A 21,982-nucleotide genomic window follows, 5' to 3' on the forward strand; every position below is an offset into this window, starting at 1 on the left:
TTTAGTATTTACACTCACACAGAAACTGACCCATCATCGTCTTGTGAAAGCCTAATCAATCACTCACCACATCGATTTTAGTGGCTGTTCTTGTTGGCAGGCTCAGGCCGCTCAGTTTATATCCGCGGACGCTGAAGACGTAGTAGAGCAGTCCAGCTATCAGGGTTAAAAACACGATGGCACCGATGATGGCACCAGCTATCAGCCCTGCATCTGCACAAAGAGAGAGAGAGAGTTGTACATGTGACAAGCAGCTTCACACTGTAGAGGCTGAAAGCTGAAGCTAATGATATTTGGCTGGTTTAGTTTGATGCTAATATTTGCATCAAAAGCAGAGGTTGGTGGGATTTTACTAAGTTAGTTTTGCAACTATTTATTCACTGAGTGCCCCATTAATACAGTGACATCCTGTCACTAATAATATACAGCTTTACAGCTACAGTAAAAACTCATGAGGGGAGCAGTGAAATGGAGTCAAGTTAAACTTATTGATACTTTTTTCTTTTTTCAAAGTCTTTGATGAAACATTCACACTGAATCCATCATCTATAGCTTCTGTTTTTCTGATGTTTCCCACTACCTGGTGTGAACTTATATTTACATGCTCAAGACCATATGAGTGGTTATAGGACAGATCCAGACTGAAGTGAAGGCAGCAAATCAGTTGTGAGGAAATAGTGTTTTGGTATTTAATCTCACTTACTGTTAACCTCTGGAGGATCTGTGGGGAAAATAGGATTTCCACCATCATCTGTTGAATAGTCTGAAAGAGAGTTTCACAAAGAGAATTTGTTGTTAAAAACTTAGACTATATTTTCTGTATTGATCTTTGAAAAACAAAATCAAATACTTTTGATGTTTTTTAACCCTTACACTGGCGGTGGCGACAGGCGAACCCTCTCTTCTGCAGACAGTCGTTGTCATTCCAGCGTCCGTCCGGATACATCTCCACACAGTTCTCCTCGGCTACTTGCCCGGGGTGAAAGGCTGCGTTGGGCTCCCCGGGGCCCCAGTTCAGGAAGCCCACCGCTGTGCTATCCGTCCAGCCCCAGCCGACTGGAAACACACGTGAATGTAAGTCATCGTCATCGCACACGGAGGCAACAGCATCACTATCATCGTTTTAACACTCACAGTTGCGGTCCCTGGTGAGCCCGATCCAGATGTTATGGTATTTGGTGTAGTTGAGGTTCCTGATGAACTCCACCTCTGCTCTGCTGTGGATGGAGGCCAGCTCCGCCCGCACCGCCTGGCAGTAGTGTCGGGCGTCCGGCCAGGAGAAGCCCTGCTGACCGTTGTACACGGAGTAACAGTAGCGGCCGTAGGGGACAAAGAAAGGCAGACACTTCCCATCGCCAGGGGAGGGAGTCGGCGGAGGTGTCTCTGTGAGAAGATCAAAGTTACATAATGTAAATAAAACTTATTTGTCAATCTTTACAGATCTAGAGAAAACCAGTCGGGAGGGACAAAGCCAAGGCGAGTCATACCTGAGGAGATCTTGCAGATGTAGGGTTTTGTGTCTTCACATTTGGTGTCGTTCCAGGTCCCTTGGAAAAAAGGTGAAGCGTGCATGCTCACGCAGCCCTCGTCCTTGATGTTGCTCGGCTCTCCTGGTCCCCACTTAGTGAAAAAAACAGGCCAGCCATCTGTCCATGTGTAGGAGCTGTCATCCTGCGTTGGAAAAAAAAACAAAACTTATTAATTTCCCCTTATGATGTGTAGCTACACTGCTGATGAAGTTTTGATTGTGTGATATTTGAAGCACATAGAGATTATTCTGTAGTTGTTTTCTTTTTTGTGGTTATAAATAAAGTTGCTTTTTTTAAGAGGGGGAAAAAAACTTCAAACTTTGAGTTTAGTTTGCTGATATTGATTCTTTACACTGCAAAAACTCATAATCTTTCCAAGAATATTTGTCTTATTTCTTGTCAAAATGTCTCATTTCTAGTCAGAACTAACTAGAACTCTTTCCACTTAAAATAAGACTCATCACCTAAAAAATTACTTGTTTTTAGATTTAGATTTTCACTTATAAGTAGAAAAATCTGCCAGTGAAAGCAAGTTTTTTGTGCTTGTAATAAGAAAGAAAAACTTGCCCCACTATCAGATTATTTCAAGTGAAAATATGCTTGAAAGAAGTAAAAAAGTATCTAAAAACAAGCTACTTTTTAATGTGATGAGTCTTATTTTAAGTATAATGAGATTTGTTTTGACTAGAAATAAGACAAATATTCTTGGTAAGATTTTGAGTTTTTGCACAACTAAAGAGTGAGAGAGTAAAAGCGTAGTTTATGCATACTTTTACCCACAGTGGGGTTGTTTGATATGAGTTTAAATATACTGAACTTGAACTGTTCTTCTATAACGATAAATATATATCAGGACAGCACCTGTCGCCTGAGTCCGATCCAGGCGTCTGCTGTGCCCTGCAGCACCACTCCGGCAACGAAGGCCTGGTCGTAGCTCATGTCGATGCTGGCCAGGTTGCCTCCCTGCTGCCTGCAGGACGCCTGAGCCGCGTCCCAGGTCGCCGCCGCCTCCACCAGCTTGTAGCAGTTCTGGTACCAGGAGGTGTAGCCGTCCGGGCAGGGGCTCTTGGTCGGAGGTGGCGGCGGGACGCTGCTCGCTGATGTGGAGGGAGATGGAGAAATTTCTTTTTAAAGGGAACATATTATGGATATATCACTTTTTGAAGGCTTTTTAACAAATACTTGGGTGTTTGTCTTGCCTTCCGGACGCCAAAATGTGAGAATTGACGGTAACACTTTACAATAAGGGTCCCTTAATTAACGTTAGTTAGTACATTATTAAGCATTAATAAACTAATGTGTTAATTAATGCTGAGTAATGCATACATAATGATAACTAATTACATCATTCAACTTTTATTATTACATAATAATTTATTAACTAACTTTGAGTAGTAAACATTAAAGGGATAGTTCAACATTTTGGCAAATTGGCCCATTGCCATAATTGCTATAGTCATAGCAGTAGGTTCGTTACCTTTAATTGTAGGTGTAAGCTATTTTTAGTACAGCGGAGCGCAGCAGCTGGCTGCTCAGAGCTACGCTATGGAGGCTAACGGAATTTCTTGGTTTCCCTCATTAAACTCATCAAATACAAAATCCCAAAACTCCACAGCGCTTTTGTAGACAAGTTGTGACCTGCACAACCACCACGCTATGAGATAATGACGGAACGATACGAAACAGAGCCGTTTTCGAGGTAAATTCATACAAAACCGCTGATGCGCGTTGCGTTCAGGGACAGTTTTTCAGCAAGCAGTCTCCGTATTTACCCTGTATTTACCTCGAAAACGGCTCCGTTTCGTATCGTTCCGTCATTATCTCATAGCGTGGTGGTTGTGCAGGTCACAACTTGTCTACAAAAGCGCTGTGGAGTTTTGGGATGTTGAATTTGATGAGTTTAATGAGGGAAACCAAGAAATTCCCTTAGCCTCCATAGCGTAGCTCTGAGCAGCCAGCTGCTGCGCTCCGCCGTACTGAAAATAGCTTACACCTACAATTAAAGGTAATGAACCTACTGCTATGACTATAGCGATTATGGCAATGGGCCAATTTGCCAAAATGTTGAACTATCCCTTTAATTAACTGCTTACTAATAGGCTACATTAATTAATGTGTTTCCTAATCCTAAGTAATACATAATATTGATTGTTAATATATCTGTAAACAGTTAATTAATGCTTAATAATGTACTAACTAACTTTAATTAAGGGACCCTTATTGTAAAGTGTTACCGAATTGACAAAAACATCTGTAATGTGCAGGCTCCCTAGGTTGAAATCCATGTGGTTTTACGAGCTGTTCCCTCAGCTGATCATTAGTTTTTGAATTTGCATAATACCACCCCTACCTGTGAGTACCGGTAGAGGGGGCAAGGTGGGGGGTGAGCAGTGACTCATTTGCATTTAAAGGGACAGGCACTGAAACCAGCCGTTCTGAACAGGGCTATTTTGAGCGGCTGTGGTGTTTGATCCTTGGAGTATTTTGAGCGAAGCATGTCACAGACATGTCTTTAAGACACCTGGGAACTATTTTAGTTTGTGGAAAAGAGGCATAATATGTCTCCTTTAAGTACTGTAAAGCCTGGACAGGGATGCAGCTGCTGTTTGTTTGGGAATGTTTTCATTCATTTCTGTGTTTACTGACATTTCTTCCTGAAGCAGACGAAGCTTTGCTCATTGTGACAGGCGTCATCGTTCCACCTCCCGGTCACCAGTGGGCCGTGAGTCATCGCCACACAGTGTTCCTGTTTAGGATGAAGTTAGTGAAGGTTTTAGTTCTGTCTGTGCTTCATGATATCCCCGCCCACCCTCCCCATCATCAAACACTCCTCATCCTCACCGTCCCTCCCACGTTGTTGGGCTCCTTGTCGTTCCAGTTGGTGTACAGCACGGGGCTGACCCCGTCGCTCCAGGCGTACTGATTCTCCGCCAACAGGTCTGACAGACCGATCCAGGTGGGGAGCTGCAGGTCCCTCAGGTAACTGGCCACAAATTCTAGAGGAGAGGATTAAAAAACTCTCTGAACCACAAGCAACAGCAGTGATGGATTTTTCTACATGGTAACTCATCTGCTTCTGAGCTTACCATTCTCATACTGGTCATCGATAACCGCCAACTCTCCGCCTTGATCTTTGCACCAAGTCCGAGCGTAAGACCAGTTGGCTTTAATGTCGTCCTTCCTCCCCTTGAACATGAAGCACTTGTCTTTGAAGCGCAACCAACCTGAAGGAAAGGAAAGAAGAAAGGAAGGAAGGTTAAGAGACCATATTATATTTTAAAGATGCTCAAAGATAATACCTAAACACTATATGTTGTAAATATGGTACATTTTTCCAGAAAATCTATCTATCTGTCTTGATACAATAACCAGATATAGATGTCATGTTTTTTTTGTTAATTGGGGACCTTACAAATCTAAGTATGTAATCACACTGGTGCAAAAAGATATAATATTTTATAAATTAGGGGGTTTGCATGTTTTATATTTCTATTTAAAATGTGCATTTTACCTTCAGGGCAGTTGCCCTCCCAGGGCTGTGTAGGGGGAGGAGGGGTGTGGATATCTCCAGGGAACTTCTTGCAGACATAGCCTGCAAGTCGGCCACAGTTGGCATCGTTCCATCCACCTTAACAAACCAGAGACCAGAGATGTAAATATCACTGCAAACCTGTAAACCTGCACAGTAAATAATCAGATCTTACTGTATATGATGCTTTAAATGTGTTGTTAGAGGAGTTTCAGTTTCACCTTGATGTCTGTTCATCTGAACGCACTGCTCCTCTCCGTTGGCGTTGTTGGGCTCACCTCCCCGCCAGTGTGTGTACGTCACGGGGGAATGGTCCAACCACCTGTGCAGATAAAACACAGCTTTTTTGTGTACATCACAAATAAGAAAATCATCTGTGGAGCAGAAGCTACAGTGTGCTATATTTTAACTTTACTTAGAACAGGTGGCACTTAAATGTGAATGGGAATTCATTTTACAGATTTAAGATTTTCTCTTTAATTGCACCTCATTTTAACTCCTCAACGTCACTTAGCAATATACTCACAAGTATTCTCCACTTGCAATACCAAACACCGCCATTCCAAGCCAGGATGAAGAAACCTCTCCTGTTCCCACCTGGAGCACATTGCAAACAGATTTTACTATATTTTTTTAATAATATATTTTATAATTTATTTCTTCCAAAGACTTAAAAAGGGAAATAAAAATAACACCCACCATGCTGTTAACATAAGCCTGTTCGTCTTTGTTGAGGATGGAGACGAGTCTGGCCTTCTCAGCGAAGCAGCGCGTCATGGCCTCGTGGAAGTTCACAGGGTCGGTGTCGTTGTAGTAGTAACAGATGTTGTTGTTCTTCCTCCAGCCGGGGTTGGTTCCACAGTCGGGAGCTGAGTGTTGACACGTGTGAACACACATTGTGACATGGTGAAGATAAGATTGGTTCGTAATTTTCAGTTTTTTCTGTTCCTCTCACACTGAGAGGGGCGAGAGAGCCTGATCAACATAGCAGCAATGTTTTCATTTATCTTACCAGACTGTGTTCGTACTAAATGAATATGTGAGGTACTGGTATGTATGTTGTATGTGGGGGTAATTTGGATGTAGAGCTGCGACTAATAGCTGATCGATTGATCGAAAAATTCATGAGACTGTCACACTTGCATATGTCCACAATTTCATGCAAGTTGTCCTCATGCAGTATTCTGTGCTATCCTCAGCTCCAAATGTAAAGGGATAGTTCAACATTTTGGCAAATTGGCAAACAACTCTCATAACGTTCTGTTATTATCTCATAGCGTGGTGAATCTGCAGGTCACAACTTGTCCATGAGAGCGTTTTGGAGTTGTTGGATTGTGTATTTGATGAGTTTGAGGGAAACCAAGAAATCCCATTAGCCTTCGTAGCGTAGCTCTGAGCAGCTCACGGCTCTGCTCCGCCTTTCTAAAAAATAGCTTGCACCGACAATTAAAGGTAACAAACCTACTGCTATGACTATAGGGATTATGGCAATGGGCCAATTTGCCAAAAATGTTTAACTATCCCTTTAAGCTCTGGCATTAGAAAGACAAAAAACATAATTTGTCTTCTCTGTGCATGCGGGAGGACAGGTGCATTGTGGGTCTACCTGGCTCAGGAGATGGGGGCACTGGGGGCAGGATGGGGGTCTTTCCCTTCCTGATCATGCAGATCCAGTCCTGGTGAGCGTCGCAGTTGAGGTCGTTCCACGCGGAGAAGGTCCCGTTCTGGCTGCTCACCATCTCCACACACTCCTCGCGGCCTTCGTGGTTGTTGGGTTCATCGTGACCCCAGTTGGTGTGGGACAGAGGGGTGCCGTCGCTCCAGGAGTAACCTAGGACATCAGGAGAAATTTAAAATTTATTTAGTAAGGATAGCCCCTTGAGATGAATCATCTCGTCTTCCTGGGGGTCCTGAACACAGACACTTACAGACATTTGATGCAATACAATCCATTAGAGACACAATACAGAACATACACATTCAAAATAATCATAATACATTACAGATACAATGGGTAAATGTTACAATTAAAGCAGAAGTAAGTGGTCCGGTCGTTTTCGCTAATGCTGCGTTCCAGGCAGGCTTTTGAAATCGTAAATTACAGCTTCAAGTCACAACTTACGACTTTGTAGCGTTCCAGGCAACCCACTCGTGTTTTTCCGACCTGTTTTACCGGTGAAAGTCACTATAACGGCCACTCGTAACTTCTGACCGGTGAACTCGTACCAGATCGAACTGGTACCACTTCACGGTCGGAAAAATACGAGTTTCCTTGAACGCACCATAACAGTCCTCGTCCCTACGTCGCCACATTCACGGCGTCCCTTGGCTGCACACACAGCCCTGCATGCCGTTCTCTCTCCTCATTGGATAAAAACTGTAGGATACGATAAATGTTTTCTCTTCGGCTCAGAGCAGAGCAGAGTGACTGACAGACCCGTGTTTCAGTCCAAACACTCTAAGTGATTGCTGTCGGAAGGTATAACTATTTAAGACTTATATTAACACAAATATATCACTTACTTCTGCTTTAATTAATGGCAGAAACATGTTATTTGAAACAGTGTGAGGTCTAGGTTTAGGTTTTCCAGTTTGGTGGACTCTTTATTCAAATCCACCTGCGTTCACTGTAAAACACACATTAGACCCACCTCCCTCTGTGGGGTTGTGCTTGAGGCCGATCCACTTGCTGCTGGCTTTGGTGTACACAGACAGGAACTCCTCCTCCTCCTGGCTGTGGATGCTGACCAGATTCCCTCCTCTGGCAATACAGTCCTCGTTGGCTCCGCCCCAGCTCTTCTTCATGGACCAGTCCACTCGGTGGAAGAGCTGCAATGAATCAGACAGTAAATCAGCACCGACCAAATGAACCCTGCAGAGATTTAGATGTTTGTTTGTTTTTTGGGTGAAATAGTGTGACCAAACAGTGACATAGGAAACACAACGGATGTTACAACGATAATGTATTTGATGTACTTGGCATGGTAAGTGAGAGGCAGAGGAACAGAAATTTCAGTTTTGTGGATTGATGAGGTGCTGTGTGTGTGATGGGGGAAAAAAAGAGAGTGAGGGAGGAGGGAAAAATAAATAAATAAATAATTGAGTACAATAACTTACGACTTGTCATATTTGCACAGTACAAGTCAATATAGTTCCATATGACATTGTTGTATTGTTGTATATTACATTGTAATATAATATAATATAATATAATATAATATAATGAATTCACAGCTTTTTGTACCCTGTAACAGTTCCTGAAGTGAGGCAGGGCCGTCCAGCCGTCAGCGCAGCCCTGTGCAGGAGGGGGGGTCGGGGCTTGTGTGGGTGGGGTGATGTCGGGCCTGTATTTCTCGCAGATGAACGCGTGTTTCTCCGTGCACTCCTTGTCATCCCAGAAGCCACCGACCTGCCCCGTCGTCATGGCCACGCAAGTACCATCCCCGCTATCTAGAGACAAAGAGGAGGACATCAGTGTTCATTCAGTCTGTATGTGTGTGTGTGTGTGTCTGTGTCTGTGTGTGTGTGTGGTCCTGTGCTGGTACAGCTGATGCTGGGTGTGTGTACCTGGCTGGTCTCTGTCCCAGTGAGTGAAGCTGAGAGGTGAGCCGTTGTCCCAGACGTAGTCCACCCCCCCTGTGATCCCTCCGTGAGCGCGCAGGCCAATCCACCACAGGCCGGTCTTTCCTGTCAGCGCCACTGTAAAATGTGACTGTTCATAACTGCAGAGAAACACAGAAGAAATATACACATCATTTCTCATTAAGTGAATCAGTGAACCATTTGATTATACTCACAGTTTTTTCGAGTTGTGTATAAATGTAATGTATGTCTGCATATGTAAATGTGGATAGGTAGAGTATGTATATATTTGTATAAAATAGAAGTTCACGAATGATATAAAAAAAATGTTGCATGGCAACATTTTTTTTTTTTTTTTTTTTTTTTTAACCTTTATTTAACCAGGCGAGATCAATTAAGAACATGTTCTTATTTACAATGATGGCCTGACAAGAGGCATAAGCTTCTTGATGGGGGGGGGGGGGGGCTGTGAGGGAGAAAAGATAGGTTAAAAGACAATAGCAAATATACACAACAACATATGTTTCGGACCTAGAAATTTACCAGGATGATAAACTGATGGCTGGTCTGCAGCCATTATTTTAATTTATTTATTTTTATTCTTTTTTCCCCCCATTTTGATACACACGTTATGTAATTTGTAAAAGGATTTCTAGAAAAAAGGGGTAGACTACATAAGTTCACTTCTTTCTGCTCCCTTTCATTCAGGAGTTGCATTATTTTCATATATTAAACCGTTTTTATTTTTATTTTTCAATAATGAAGCAGATGAACTAAAGTTAACTAAGTTATAGCTCAGATATATGGCAAAACATTTCCAATCTGAAGGGGGAAACATCAGATAAAATAGAAGTCAGCGCAGAATACTGAGTAACCAAGAGAAACCTGCAGCACATGCAGTACTAACACACCTCTGCTATTTGAAGAACTTGACTTACATGTCTCCGATGTGCAGCATGAAGCCGTCCTGGGCTGTACAGAAGGCCTTGGCTTCAGACCAGGTCCTGGCGGTCTCTTCCAACAAGTAGCAGGAGTAGCCGTACGCATCCCATCCCTGACACGAAGTAAAGACATGAGACATACACAGCAATGGGTGCTGCCTCTCTCTCTAAATAAGCATTGAAACTTTCCACAAAAGAGTGTGTGCTACCTGAGGACATCCGTATACGGTGGGCTTCACAGAGGGTAGAGGGTAATGTGCTTTGCGGGTTTTGCACATGTAAGTATTGAGCTCTGTGCAGGACACGTCGTTCCACCGGCCGGTCTGGAACAAAAGGAGAAATGAATCTATAAACAACTGAAGTTCACTGCAAATAATCAATTTAGAATTTAAAATGAATGTGCCTGTGGTGTACAATGTGTTTCAGTGGTGTGTTAGTCTCACGTCATAGGCCATCTCAACACAGTCTTCACTGAACCCGTCGTGGTTGTTGGGTTCTCCTGGAGCCCAGTAGGTGAAGCTGGTCCAGTGCCTGTCAGACCAGGTGTACATACCAGGCACCATCAGGTCACTCAGTCCAGTCCACATATCAGAGGTGGCTGTAAAGCACAGAAATACACGCCATCAGAAACACAGAAATCAAAACACAACTCACGCACCTTCAGATCCTAGTCCTTTCCTAAATCTTTACATTTGTAGATCCATACCCAAGTACAGGTAGCTCTCCAGCCAGCTCTGCTCCGTCATCGACAGGATGGACACAAGTTCAGCACCCATACTCCTGCAGCTGTCCTGGGCAGCGTGCCACGTCTTTTTGTCTCCAAAAGGTTTGTAGCAGAACTCTCCAAACTCATACCAGTCAGGCCCTGAACACCTCAGCTCTGCAGGAGACGAGGAAACACAATAAAACAACATAAAAATGCACTTCAGAATGTGACAAAAGTGACAAAGTAGACTAGAATAAGACAAAAAAAACACATTTTATTTGCAAAATTAGACGATAATATAAGTGCATGTTAACTCACCCCAAAAATGACAAAATAGAATAGGATAAGACAAAAAAAAACACATTTTATTTGCAAAATTAGAGGATTATATAAGTGCATGTTAACTCACCCCCATCGGCAAAAGTGTATGATACATCATAGTCTCCATCGAATCTGTAGAAATCAATCAGTTGTTACTGAATTGGCAAAAATGTAAGAAATTTCAGATGGATGGGTCTGAAAGCTCAGACACTCACTGCCTGGAGGTGATGCCGTTCCTGGTGGAGCCGGCGTAAAAGTTCTGTCCTGGAGCTTTCAACAAAGTACAATCTCCTCCGACTTCATTTAGTATCACTCCAGCGTGGATAGCTGCTGCACAGATGTTTGAGTCCTGTTACAGAGGATTGTGTGTTAGACTTTTTTAAAAATTAGCACTGTGCAGTCAGTGGTTATGATACAGATTGGACAGTAAAGGCACCTACCCCACGATATACTGAAGTGCCATGCACATTGTAGTTAGCTTTGGCACAGCCTGCCGGGCAGTGGACACTGGGAAAGAATCAGACAATAATAAATGGAAATTTTACAAAAAATATCTTATATCTAATATCTATTTATGGTGTAAAGACGTTATTCCAGGTTCTACTCACGTCATTCGATCATTGGCAAAATAGAAGTGGGGAAAATTAGCACATGTAACTGCATCTGTTGAATGAATGAATGAATGTTATTTAATTATTGACCCTCAGAGATTAAATGTGAACACACTGGACAGATCTTTCAGTGTCCTTACAGTCGGGGGTGCATCCCAAGACATCGAAGCGAAGGCCGGCCTGACCGCTGACCTCCAGCGGGAGGATGCGGACGTACTTGGCTGACACAGGTGTACCCAGCAGCTGAGTCTCAGGAGTGTCTCTGTCTACTGAACCTGGGAAAAACTGGAAATGGGAGGAAATCAAGAATGACGGCCTGTTTTCTTTCTCTCTCTCTCTCTCTTGGCAATATTCAGGTCTGTTTGTTACTCACTTCCCCGTCAGCTGTGTAATCAGTCCATGTTGTTCCATCCAGACTGTGCTGGATCTTAAACGTAGTCACCCAGCTGTCGCTTTGGGGACAGCCCTGGATCACTATCCCTGTCACTTTCCTGGTCTGGCCCAGGTTCACCTGGATCCAACTTGAGGTTGCTGGAGTGAGAGATAATTTATTTATGTGAACGAGCAGCTCATGACAAGACAGGATGAAGAAGGATACTTTTCTGTCACTCTATGTCAGATCCAGGGGTGTCAAACATGTGGCCCGTGGGCCAAAACCGGCCCGCCAGGGGGTCCAATCCGGCCCATGGGATTGAATGTGCCAGTGTGAAAATTACATTAAAGACAGAAGATGCATAATATTGTTGAAATTGCATGTAAATATCTTAATAATGTACTTCTTTGCACTAAAACAAAGAGAAAAGTTTAGAGTTCTTGTTATTTATAGGTTATTATGTTTTTATTTTACCTGTCTCCATGTGAGATCAAACTCCGCTGAATGTGGCCCCTAAGCTAAAATGAGTTTGACACCCCTGCTCTATGTTCAACAATCATTTTGTAAATATTATTTTGTCCATGTGATGGCTGTGACGGTACATACGGCTGCCTGAAGGCTTCCAGCAGGAATTCCCATTCAGTCTGGCGTTGCTGGGAGTGAAGCTACCGATGGAGGAGGAAGCAGAGAGCTGGGAGCTTGTGATGTTCCCATCCTCAACGCCCAGGCCGTGCAGACACACTGAGAACAGCCACGTCATAAAACACCGTCAGACGACTTCAGCGACTTAAGAGAGCTCCAGGAGAAGAAGAAGAAGAAGAAGGAGAGTGAGAACCTACCTTTTTGTTCACAGCTGTAGACGATCTCCAGATATTTGGAAACGGAAGGACAGGGGTCCACTTCCACATGGGCGTACGCAAAGCAAAAGGGTCGGTTGTCACACGCCTTTCTATAGGCGGGAAGAATTCCTTCCACTGTGCAGCTTCCTGCAGGAAAGTGTTGAGCTTGGTTAAGCGTATAAGAATATTTACTTTAATTTTAGAAGATTTACATGGAGTAGTTCCAAGGCGATGATGCACATTGACAGATGAAGATTAAAAGGAGTATTATTCAAGAAATAACAGCAGTTTCTTCGGTACAGCACCTCCTCCTGATCCATCCAGGTGTGGACAGATGTCGTCGCTCTTCCGTCCGAAGAAAGCAGACTGGATGTTGATGACACTTTCATGTGGACAGTGGAGAACAGCGGAGGAATCCTGACACACCACTGCTGTCATGAAACCTGCAGCACAAAGCGATCATTAATGAGTCATAGTGGAATCGTAACTCACAACATATTAAAAAAACAAAACATGTCAAATAAAGAGGTTTCATTACCATCATGAGGTGGAGGGGGCTCAGGTTTGTTTCCTGAAAGAGGAAACATCAGTATAGTATTACAAAACCTGCATCAACACACTGAATATTGCCTTAACTTTCAGTTTGCAGCATTGTCTCACCTTTGCGCTCGCAGACGTATCCTCTCTTGTTCTGACAGTTGTCGTCATTCCAGTAGCCGCCGTTGATATATATTGACAGGCAGTCTTCACCAAAGTAGTCGTCCGGGCTTCCTGTGAAGAAAGATGAGAGGGAATCAAGTCCTTCTGCAAGATAATTTAATTTCTAAATATGTATGCAGTCTGACAGATATGATGGAGGGGTGTGTTTGGGTTTAAATTAACCTGAACTCCAGCGGATGTATCTGAAAGGAGAACCATCTGTCCACTCCCAGCCGCCCTCAGTGACAGAGTCATGACCGCCCATCCACAGAGAGATCCCCGTGGGACTGGTCTGGATCACGGCTACAAAATGCAAATGAAAGGGCATCGAGTTTATTTCTCAATATATTACACTTTCAACTAAAAATCAAATTTATTCTTGATGATGAATCAATAAATGGACTTTAAAAAATCAATCAAAACCAGGTTAAAGCAGATATCAGTGGAATGTTTTTGTTAATATAAGTCCTAAATAGTCCTATTTTCCGTCAGCAATCACTTACATGAAGTATTTCAGCCTAAACACGAGTCTCTCCGTCACTCTGCTCTGCTGTAACCCGAGGAGAAAATTTTCCTTGTGGGATACAAGTGTTATCCAATGAGGGGAGAGAACGGCATGAAGGGCTGTGTGTGCAGCCAAGGGATGCGCGTGAATGTGGTGACGTAGCACGAGGACCAATTGATGCCTGACAAGGGCGGGGGCTGCTAACTCATGGTGCGTTCAAGGAAACTCGTACTTTGTGTTTTTCCTTCCTGTGAAGTCATACCAGTTCGATCTGGTACGAGTTCACGGGTCGGAAGTTACGAGTGGCCGTTATAGGGAACTTTCACAGACAACAGGACGGTAAAAACACGAGCTACGGGTTACCTGGAACGCTACCAAGTCGTAGTTGTGACTTGAAGCTGTAACTTACGGTTTCAAAAGCCTGCCTTGAACACAGCATTAGCCGAAACGGCCGTGCCGCTGTTATCTGCTTTAAATACAGAAATAAGTGAAGTTGAGAGTATCCTCTGGAATAGTTACACTGGACACTATTATTCTGTCTCATTTTGTTTTGTACTGTCTGCATTGTGCTTGCACAGCCAAGCTTCTAGTCTCCTTGTCTTCAATTGGACCTGGCTCTTTGGACTTTTTGGACTTTAAAGTCTACTTGTGTACTTTTGATTCAGTGTGTGAACTGACATGCATAACTGTAACTTTTACATGTTTATTTCTCTGTGGGCTGGCAGTTTGTTTTGTTTTGTTTTGTTCTGATCTTTTTGTTTCGTTGTATATTGTCTGTGTTTTTTTTATATGTGGTTTAAACTTAAAAAACTTTATAAATAAAGTGTTAAAAAAAAGAGTAAGAGTTATACCCTGTATAAAGGCCTGTTCATAGGGATCGGTGATACTGAGGAGGTCTCCTCCCTGGTTGACACAGTCGGCTCGAGCCTCAGCCCACGACCTCATGGACAGGTAGTTGAACAAGTAGCAGTAGTCGTTAAAAGGGTCAGACGTCCAAGAACCACATTTCGGATCCCATCCTGTGACAAACACAACACACAATATGTGCACACATCCAGATACACACACACTATGATGATATGTGACTCACACCATGAAGGAAGTGTAATGAGTAGTGTAATATCTAGCTAACCTGGTCCAGATGTTGGGGGCTGGGGGGGAGGTCCTTGTCCCTTGGCTGTAGAGAGAAAAGACAGAGAACAGTAAACTTCAAATGCAACGAGAGGCGTGTGAACGAAATCTACAGTGTGTAACAGATGAGAGGATGAGACCTTTTTTGCAGATGTATTCCTTGGTGGCCGTGCAGAAGTCGTCGTTGAGTTTCCCAGCCTCGTGGTGATTCATCCCTCTGAGGTTAACACAATCCTCGTCATTCTGCCAGTTATCTGGCTGGTTGGGTGCCCACAGCATGAAGTCCTGAGAGCCACACGCATAAGAAAACAGCTCACATCCACATGTTCCGCTTCATCATGTCCAGTTTTTGTACCATAAATAAACATCAAGGAAAAAGCAGGACTTTCCTTGAACTTTTTAAATGGAGATATTTAAAGGGATAGTTCAACATTTTGGCAAATTGGCCCATTGCCATAATCCCTATCGTTTTAGGAGTAGGTTTGTTACCTTTAATTGTTGGTGCAAGCTGTTTTTAGAACGGCGGAGCCGAGCCGCAAGCTGCTCAGAGCTACGCTACGGAGGATAATGGGATCTCTTGGTTTCCCTCATCAAACTTGCAAATGCAGAGACTGCTTGCCGAAAAACTGCCACCATCAGGAACACTCATCAGCGGTTTTGCATGATTTTACCTCGAAAACAACTCTATCTATCAACTCTATATAGGGCAATGCATGAGCTGATATCACCAAGTAATTAACAGCCCAGGAGCGCTGTTATAAACAACCAGTTAGGTTTAGGGCAATGGGCCAATGGGCCAATTGGCCAAAATGTTGAACTATCCCTTTAAGACACATTTTGAGACATTTTCACAATGTAACAAAAGGAATCAATTTCGTAATTGATATTATTTCTGGCTGCATCACTTACTGCAGGGGTTCCATCGGTGTACACAAAGGTGTTTTCAGTAGCCCTATCATTCAATCCCACCCAGGCCCCTGCGGGCATGTGAGCTGCAGATAAAAGAACAAAAGAACAAGAATAGTGAGTTGATTTAAATTTCACACAATATTTCTACATCCTTATACTGTAATTCTTCTCTATATCTAATAATGGATGACTTCTTTGTCACTCACCGGTCAGGAAACTCAGTTCTTCCTGTGAGTGGAAGCTGGCCAGGTGACCCTGCTCTGCAACACAGCGAGCCTCAGCATCTTCAAAGTTTTTCACCGTCTCAGTCTCAAAGTGATAGCAGAAGTCCCCGTACAGCAAATATCCAGCATCACAGTGGGAATCTGAAACAAAAAGATAATTTAAAAGTTATTGATAAACCTTTAATAATATAAGTATGTAAAAAATAAATGATCAATCAATCCTACTGACCGGGAGTTGCAGTCGGTTTCGTGTTCTGTCCTCCTGTCATCTCACAGATGTACCCCAGGCTCTTGAAGCAGTTGGTTGTTTCCCACTTGCCGTCATAATTTCCTGGAGGGGAATTTGCAACCACAGCCTCAGATAAACAGACATGAGTGAGAGTGTCACTTTAAGCCAAGGATGACAGCGTGTGTGTGTGTGTCCTACCTGTGAAGATCTGTCCACAGTCCCAGTAACCTGCAGTGTTCCTCGGCCAGCCGGGACGATAGTTAGTATAACCCATGCTGGATTTATCCACCCACTGGAAATTTCCATCCTGGCCCATGTCTGATAACAACACATCACATTAATATGATGTAACACTTTTTGTATTGTTTCATGATGAGCATCAAAACATGCAGTACCTGATAAACCAATCCAGATGTCAGGAATGTCCACCTGGTGAAAGTCTGGAAGTTTCCCATTAATGTAGAACTGCTCTTCTTGACTGTAGAGCAACAACAGAACAATGACACACTGAACTATGCTTCGTTTGCATCAACACCTTTAAAAGCACCATTATTAAGAACCACAAGCAGGAAACACCCAATATGCCTCCAGTGAGTGTAACTCATTATATATTAACAAAAGGTTGAGTTACTATGTTGTGTGATGAGTTTTGATTGCGATGAATGTCAACCAACCCTACATGTATGGTCCTACTCTAATCCTGAGCACTTTAGCCTCTTTTAGCTCACTGTTTTGGTTTTCCAGTCCATGGCAGGTTGCTGTTTTAGCTCTTACAAACCTGCCATGTGTGACCTACCCAGCTACACACAGAAAAAATAAACATCTGTTACTAAACTTAAAGGAGCATTAGGCAGAAAGAGGTTCTGACACTTTACTCAGGGGTTATGAGCTAAAAGTGGGGTGAATATTGGAGCTGATCTGTAAACAAAACTTGTAATGAATGATAGAGCTGCATGTCTCCACTTAATAATGTTACAATAGCCTATGGGATTGTTGTGATTTGTGACCAAAAAATCTTATTATTGAGGCTTAAACTAAAAAATATATATATTTATACTGAGGCTTAAGCTATAAAACCCACAAGAGAATTGAATGTTTCTGTTTGTAAAAGTTGTAAAAAGCAAAAGTTTTGTCACTCGATTCTTCCCTACCTGTTTATAACCAGTAAGTGCGCCCCCATATCAGAGCACTTGGTGAGGGCCTCGTGCCAGGTGGTCAGTAGATTGGTGTTACTGACCAACCAGTAACAGCTGCCGGAGAAGCTCATCCAGCCAGCGGGGCAGATGGCTGCAGGTGAGACAGAAAAAGGTCAGAGGGGCAAAACCTAAGAATTCCCATAAAATGATTGCAATTTTATATATAACGATCCATCTTACTGTTCAGGGGTCGTTGGCACATGAAAGGACGCTCGTGTCTGCACAAATGGCTCCTCCATTTCCCAAATTCATCTGTTGCATCTTTGATTATTGCAGAACATGAGCCAGACTGTGCATCCCTGTCAGAGGACACAGCATTTAAACCATTGATTGCACAAATAGTCTGAATTTCTGTGGCAGGTGTGTGGTGTTTTTTCTTACGTTGTGGGTTGACCAGCACCCCAGTTTTCGTAGCCATTTGCAGAAGCATCAGACCAGGCGAACTGAACGTTCCCCACTTCAACTTGACATGAGATCTTGTTGCATTTCTGAAGGAACAGAGATCATGTTCACGTCAATGTTTTTCTTTTATATCCAATGTTAAATGATAAAGAAACTCTACTCTGTTCTACTTTTCCTCTCACCAGCGTGGAATATCCGATCCAGATGTCAAAGTGCGTTGAGTCCAATGTCCCTATGATGTATTGCTCTTCTGCTACAGAACGGATGGACACCAGGTCCCCTCCTTCTGAAACACAGTCATATCTGGCTGCCGTCCAGCTCTTCCTTGTGTCTGCTTTTAGCTTGTAGCAGTTGGAGCCGTGCTGTCTCCACCCGTTGGCCAAGTCACACGTTGGGGCAGGATTGGCTGAGGAGGAAGATCGACAATGAACATGTTTGATTAGACCTGTCACTTTGCAGGGTCTATGCCTGTCAGAATCAGTCAAAATATAATATAATATGTTTTATGACATCACGATAATGCAAAAAAAGACTTCAATATCCCAGGTTTAGAGGAGGTTTGGACCAGTAATTATGCTATGGAGTAATTATATTTAATGATGAAGCTCCATTTAACAAGGATCAAACATTTAATGCTGATTACACAAGATACAAGTAAATGTTTTAAAGTATTTTCTTTTATTTTCCATTTTCCTGTTAATTTAGAAAAAGCTACTACATCTGAATCTTGTTTGCTCTAGCCTGTATTGTTTGCATCCAAGCTGCTAACAGTCATCTTTGTCTTTATTGCGTCAGTTGGTGAAAGCAACAGTAAAACATCACGTGTATGCAAGATAAAAACCAACATGGCTTCATAGCGCCACTAGTGGTCAAAACCATTAAAGGGTACCTTTAAGGTTTGCACCACAACCAAGCAGTGTGAAGTACAGAATAACATTTAACATAATAAATGCCATTGTACAAGGACTCAAATAGATGGTTAAATGGTAAAAAAAAAAATATTTAAAAAAAAGAAAAAGACTCTTAACAACATAGTTTCAGCTCTACGACTTTCTGTAAAGGTCTTAACACGGGTTAACTCCAGTGGATGGACTTACGGTTGGCTCGTTTGCAAATGTATTTCCGCCTTACACCGCAGTTTTCATCGTTCCATTGTCCAAAGCTGCTTCCCACCACCTGTCCACAGTCTTCCCCAGGCTCATCGCCCCAGTTATCAGGCTGGTTGTTCATCCAGAATCTGGAATAAACCAGTAAAATAGCTCACACTTCACTGACTCTACAGTTATTAAGTGTATTAGTTATCATAGTCATTAAACGTTTATTATTCAGCTATGAATTTAATGACTTTAACGTTAACAGTTTTACATACGCTAAATATTGTATATATGGTTTCCCATCACTCCACTCCCAGGTTCCTTCTACACCTCGGTCATTCAGGCCGATCCAGAAAATCTCTGTGCTGATTTGTGTTCTCACCCACAGCTGGAAATAACACATAAACACACATTAACCTTGAGTGTGACATGGCAACAGTACATTTAGTGAATCTTTATCAAAGCTGCTGTGTGAGTGTGTGTTTGTGTTTGTGTTTGTCAGTCTCACCCTCTCATGAACGTCCTGGATGCTCATCAGGTTGCTGTCCTGCTCCGAACAGAAAGCCAAAGCCTCCAGCCACGTCTTTGCATCGGCTGAAAAGAAGTAACAATTGTCCTCGTACTCCCTCCAGCCCTGCTGACACTGGCACTGGGCTGAAAATACAAACAAAACATTACAGTTTGGTCGGGGCCAGGCAATTTTAGACAAATTTCAAATCATGAGCAACAAGGGACAGAATAGGAAAACAACAAAAACATTGGCATTTTAACGTACATTTTGCATTAGTTGAGATGTGAACACGCAACATCCTTTATCTCACTGAGTTAATAAGCCCGATCAGATGTTGTTTTAAATTTCATATGTAGTAGCACCAGTCTCTAATCCACACAGCAAAATACCTCAGTGTAGGATTTTGACAAAATAATAAAGATTGTGTGTGCTTAACTTGTGCATCTCATTTGTTCATGCTCTTTGTTCACATTTTCGTTGTAATTCTTGGATTTTGCATGTTTGTTGCACTTTTCCCCTTTTGTAAAACCAAGTCCAAAGCTGTGGCTGATCTAGGCCCCCTCCCTGCAGTTCTGGTAATATAACCACAATTAAAAATCCAGGGTAAAATCAAAATAGATATAGAGGAAGAGCAGACTATTAGAAATCCGATTCCTTTTTATAGTGGACAAAGTTGCTCAGTTGATGAGTTATGTCCCAAACTGGTGAATCATTTAAAATACTCATCAATCATAAAAGTCCCATGACAGAGCCACAGTCCAGTGCTGTCAGTCAAATCTCAGCTCCTTGTCCACATCTTTGGGTAATGTTTGACTTTAACAACTTTACAAACACTACAGAATCACATGTTTTGCACACATTGCGCTGGGTGCAAAGAAAATCTGCCCCGATGCAAAGTTGAAGTGTTAATGCAGAGTTCGACATCATGACACCTCAAACACTGAAAACCTGCTGTAAATAACTTGAAGATTAAACAACTGCACAAATAACTTTAAATCAACAGACTTGGACTTTTACTGAAATAATATTCTGTAATCCCCCAATGCTAGTTCAACCATTTAAATTTTCATACAAGCTATTTTTTTTCACATTTTAAGATGTCATATTTAAGTAGTTGATTTCATTAGATATCACAAGTCGTTGCATTGATGGGTTGAAGATGCTGAATTTCTTTTTTTCTCATAAACATACCGTCATGTAAAATGAGGGGGAAAAAAAAAGAAAAACAAAACCAACAACTTTTGACATCCATGTTTGAATATATTGCTCTGGCTACTGCTGAATAAGGAAAGTTTTAATAAAATCCTTTTTCATTTCTACTGTTTTTGTTTTTGTGACTTTCCACCAAAACTCAAGGTCAGTTCTTGCAGGTTCAAGCTTTGACTACCTCACGGTTTGTGTTATCAAAAATGCCTCAAAGACCAAAAAGTTATTTTAAAAATCTGAAATTTCGATTAAAAGGGAGGAGACTTACCGCAGGCGAGAAGAGCAGTGAAGCCGAGCAGCTGCAGAAGAATTCTCTGCCTTCTGTCCATTTTTACTTTTCTGTATTCACCTCTCACTGTGAGTCTCTACACATCCTAATAGTCTGAAGTTTATCTCTTTAGTTCCCCCTGAGCCTGGCAGTGTGATGTGTGTGTGATGTGCTCTAGTGTCCAACTGATCGACCTCTGAGCATCTCCTCTTTGGGTTCATCTCTTTTCAGCATCCGTCCAGGGTCCAAAGACTGAAAGCAGTAAAACATAGATGACAAACACTTTATATCTTGACTCATTTTCTATGTAACAGCCACTGGGAGTTTGGATAATTTTACCCAGTCATCATTCAAGGATAATAAAAAAAATAACATTTAGCAGTAAACCAAGTTATCAATGTCAAAATTACATATTTTCTAATGTAGATAAACCTTTTGTTATATTCACATTTCAGGAAATAATGTAGTTAATTATAAACTTTTTAAAATCATTATTTTATTCTCTTTATCACTCTTTAGGGGAGTTATTTTAATGGACTTGAAGCACCGTGACTTTAGTCATGAATTAAAGTGTTAGATTAATAAAAATGCACTTACCTAATGAATGCATTTGAATGTTGTGCGCCACTTGACGCAGACATCACAAACTTTTTTTTTTTGAACATCAGAAACTCTCAGTGTATGTAAACATGAGGAACCGTGTGGGATTTTAACAACATCAGTGATGGCAGGAAAAGTGCAAGTCACATTTGACACAGTGACACCACAAAGTCCAGAAGATACAGTTTACAAGAACCACATGTCAACCGTCATATAAGTTTATATTGCCAAGCCTCTGCCTCGAAATGTTACTTTTTAACTCAGTTTAATGGTATGTTACAAAACAATAATCATTTTGAAATCAAATTCTCATTTACGCTATAATTATATTGCTCAATAGACACGATAGAATCATGAAAATGCTCTGACTTGTGTATGAAATGTCAAATTTTCAGAAATAATGGGTTCAGAGGGGCCTGTTTTGTATATTTTGATTTTTGCAAATGGGAGTTAATTTCATTTTTCAATTTTTCAAAGGGGCATTAATACAAACTTGATTGCCGAAGGTTTTTTTTCCCTTGTTACTGGTTATACGGGGAGTATAAAATCATAAATTATTACAGAAAAAAAAAAGAAT

General features: G+C 42.0%; 1 protein-coding gene across 1 annotated transcript in view; it reads right to left on the reverse strand.

Annotated features, from left to right (window-relative positions):
* LOC146977182 (uncharacterized) overlaps positions 1 to 21,003 on the reverse strand; it is a 21,346-nt gene extending 343 nt beyond the window's left edge. The window contains exons 1-49 of the mRNA XM_085793161.1: positions 20,806 to 21,003; positions 19,329 to 19,474; positions 19,096 to 19,208; positions 18,824 to 18,963; positions 17,909 to 18,132; positions 17,706 to 17,812; positions 17,505 to 17,623; positions 17,280 to 17,415; positions 16,524 to 16,606; positions 16,327 to 16,446; positions 16,129 to 16,230; positions 15,882 to 16,040; positions 15,676 to 15,758; positions 14,907 to 15,051; positions 14,768 to 14,812; positions 14,487 to 14,654; positions 13,314 to 13,433; positions 13,092 to 13,202; positions 12,970 to 13,002; positions 12,737 to 12,874; positions 12,432 to 12,578; positions 12,199 to 12,333; positions 11,593 to 11,750; positions 11,360 to 11,504; positions 11,217 to 11,271; positions 11,049 to 11,115; positions 10,824 to 10,957; positions 10,697 to 10,740; positions 10,288 to 10,461; positions 10,025 to 10,179; positions 9,791 to 9,904; positions 9,579 to 9,694; positions 8,626 to 8,780; positions 8,303 to 8,508; positions 7,710 to 7,887; positions 6,665 to 6,889; positions 5,758 to 5,927; positions 5,585 to 5,655; positions 5,280 to 5,380; positions 5,041 to 5,157; positions 4,616 to 4,753; positions 4,371 to 4,525; positions 4,176 to 4,275; positions 2,391 to 2,626; positions 1,488 to 1,671; positions 1,135 to 1,383; positions 874 to 1,056; positions 704 to 763; positions 68 to 213 (exon numbers count right to left, since the gene is read on the reverse strand). Of these exons, the coding sequence (XP_085649287.1) occupies positions 68 to 213; positions 704 to 763; positions 874 to 1,056; positions 1,135 to 1,383; positions 1,488 to 1,671; positions 2,391 to 2,626; positions 4,176 to 4,275; positions 4,371 to 4,525; positions 4,616 to 4,753; positions 5,041 to 5,157; positions 5,280 to 5,380; positions 5,585 to 5,655; positions 5,758 to 5,927; positions 6,665 to 6,889; positions 7,710 to 7,887; positions 8,303 to 8,508; positions 8,626 to 8,780; positions 9,579 to 9,694; positions 9,791 to 9,904; positions 10,025 to 10,179; positions 10,288 to 10,461; positions 10,697 to 10,740; positions 10,824 to 10,957; positions 11,049 to 11,115; positions 11,217 to 11,271; positions 11,360 to 11,504; positions 11,593 to 11,750; positions 12,199 to 12,333; positions 12,432 to 12,578; positions 12,737 to 12,874; positions 12,970 to 13,002; positions 13,092 to 13,202; positions 13,314 to 13,433; positions 14,487 to 14,654; positions 14,768 to 14,812; positions 14,907 to 15,051; positions 15,676 to 15,758; positions 15,882 to 16,040; positions 16,129 to 16,230; positions 16,327 to 16,446; positions 16,524 to 16,606; positions 17,280 to 17,415; positions 17,505 to 17,623; positions 17,706 to 17,812; positions 17,909 to 18,132; positions 18,824 to 18,963; positions 19,096 to 19,208; positions 19,329 to 19,474; positions 20,806 to 20,866 (6,471 nt within the window). The 5' untranslated portion in view covers positions 20,867 to 21,003. The remainder of the gene's footprint in view (positions 1 to 67; positions 214 to 703; positions 764 to 873; positions 1,057 to 1,134; positions 1,384 to 1,487; positions 1,672 to 2,390; positions 2,627 to 4,175; positions 4,276 to 4,370; positions 4,526 to 4,615; positions 4,754 to 5,040; positions 5,158 to 5,279; positions 5,381 to 5,584; positions 5,656 to 5,757; positions 5,928 to 6,664; positions 6,890 to 7,709; positions 7,888 to 8,302; positions 8,509 to 8,625; positions 8,781 to 9,578; positions 9,695 to 9,790; positions 9,905 to 10,024; positions 10,180 to 10,287; positions 10,462 to 10,696; positions 10,741 to 10,823; positions 10,958 to 11,048; positions 11,116 to 11,216; positions 11,272 to 11,359; positions 11,505 to 11,592; positions 11,751 to 12,198; positions 12,334 to 12,431; positions 12,579 to 12,736; positions 12,875 to 12,969; positions 13,003 to 13,091; positions 13,203 to 13,313; positions 13,434 to 14,486; positions 14,655 to 14,767; positions 14,813 to 14,906; positions 15,052 to 15,675; positions 15,759 to 15,881; positions 16,041 to 16,128; positions 16,231 to 16,326; positions 16,447 to 16,523; positions 16,607 to 17,279; positions 17,416 to 17,504; positions 17,624 to 17,705; positions 17,813 to 17,908; positions 18,133 to 18,823; positions 18,964 to 19,095; positions 19,209 to 19,328; positions 19,475 to 20,805) is intronic.
* Positions 21,004 to 21,982: the final 979 nt, after the last annotated feature.

The sequence above is a fragment of the Trachurus japonicus genome, chromosome 12 (assembly GCF_045865225.1).
Source record: "Trachurus japonicus isolate A0001 chromosome 12, Traja_1.0".
NCBI lineage: Eukaryota > Metazoa > Chordata > Actinopteri > Carangiformes > Carangidae > Trachurus > Trachurus japonicus.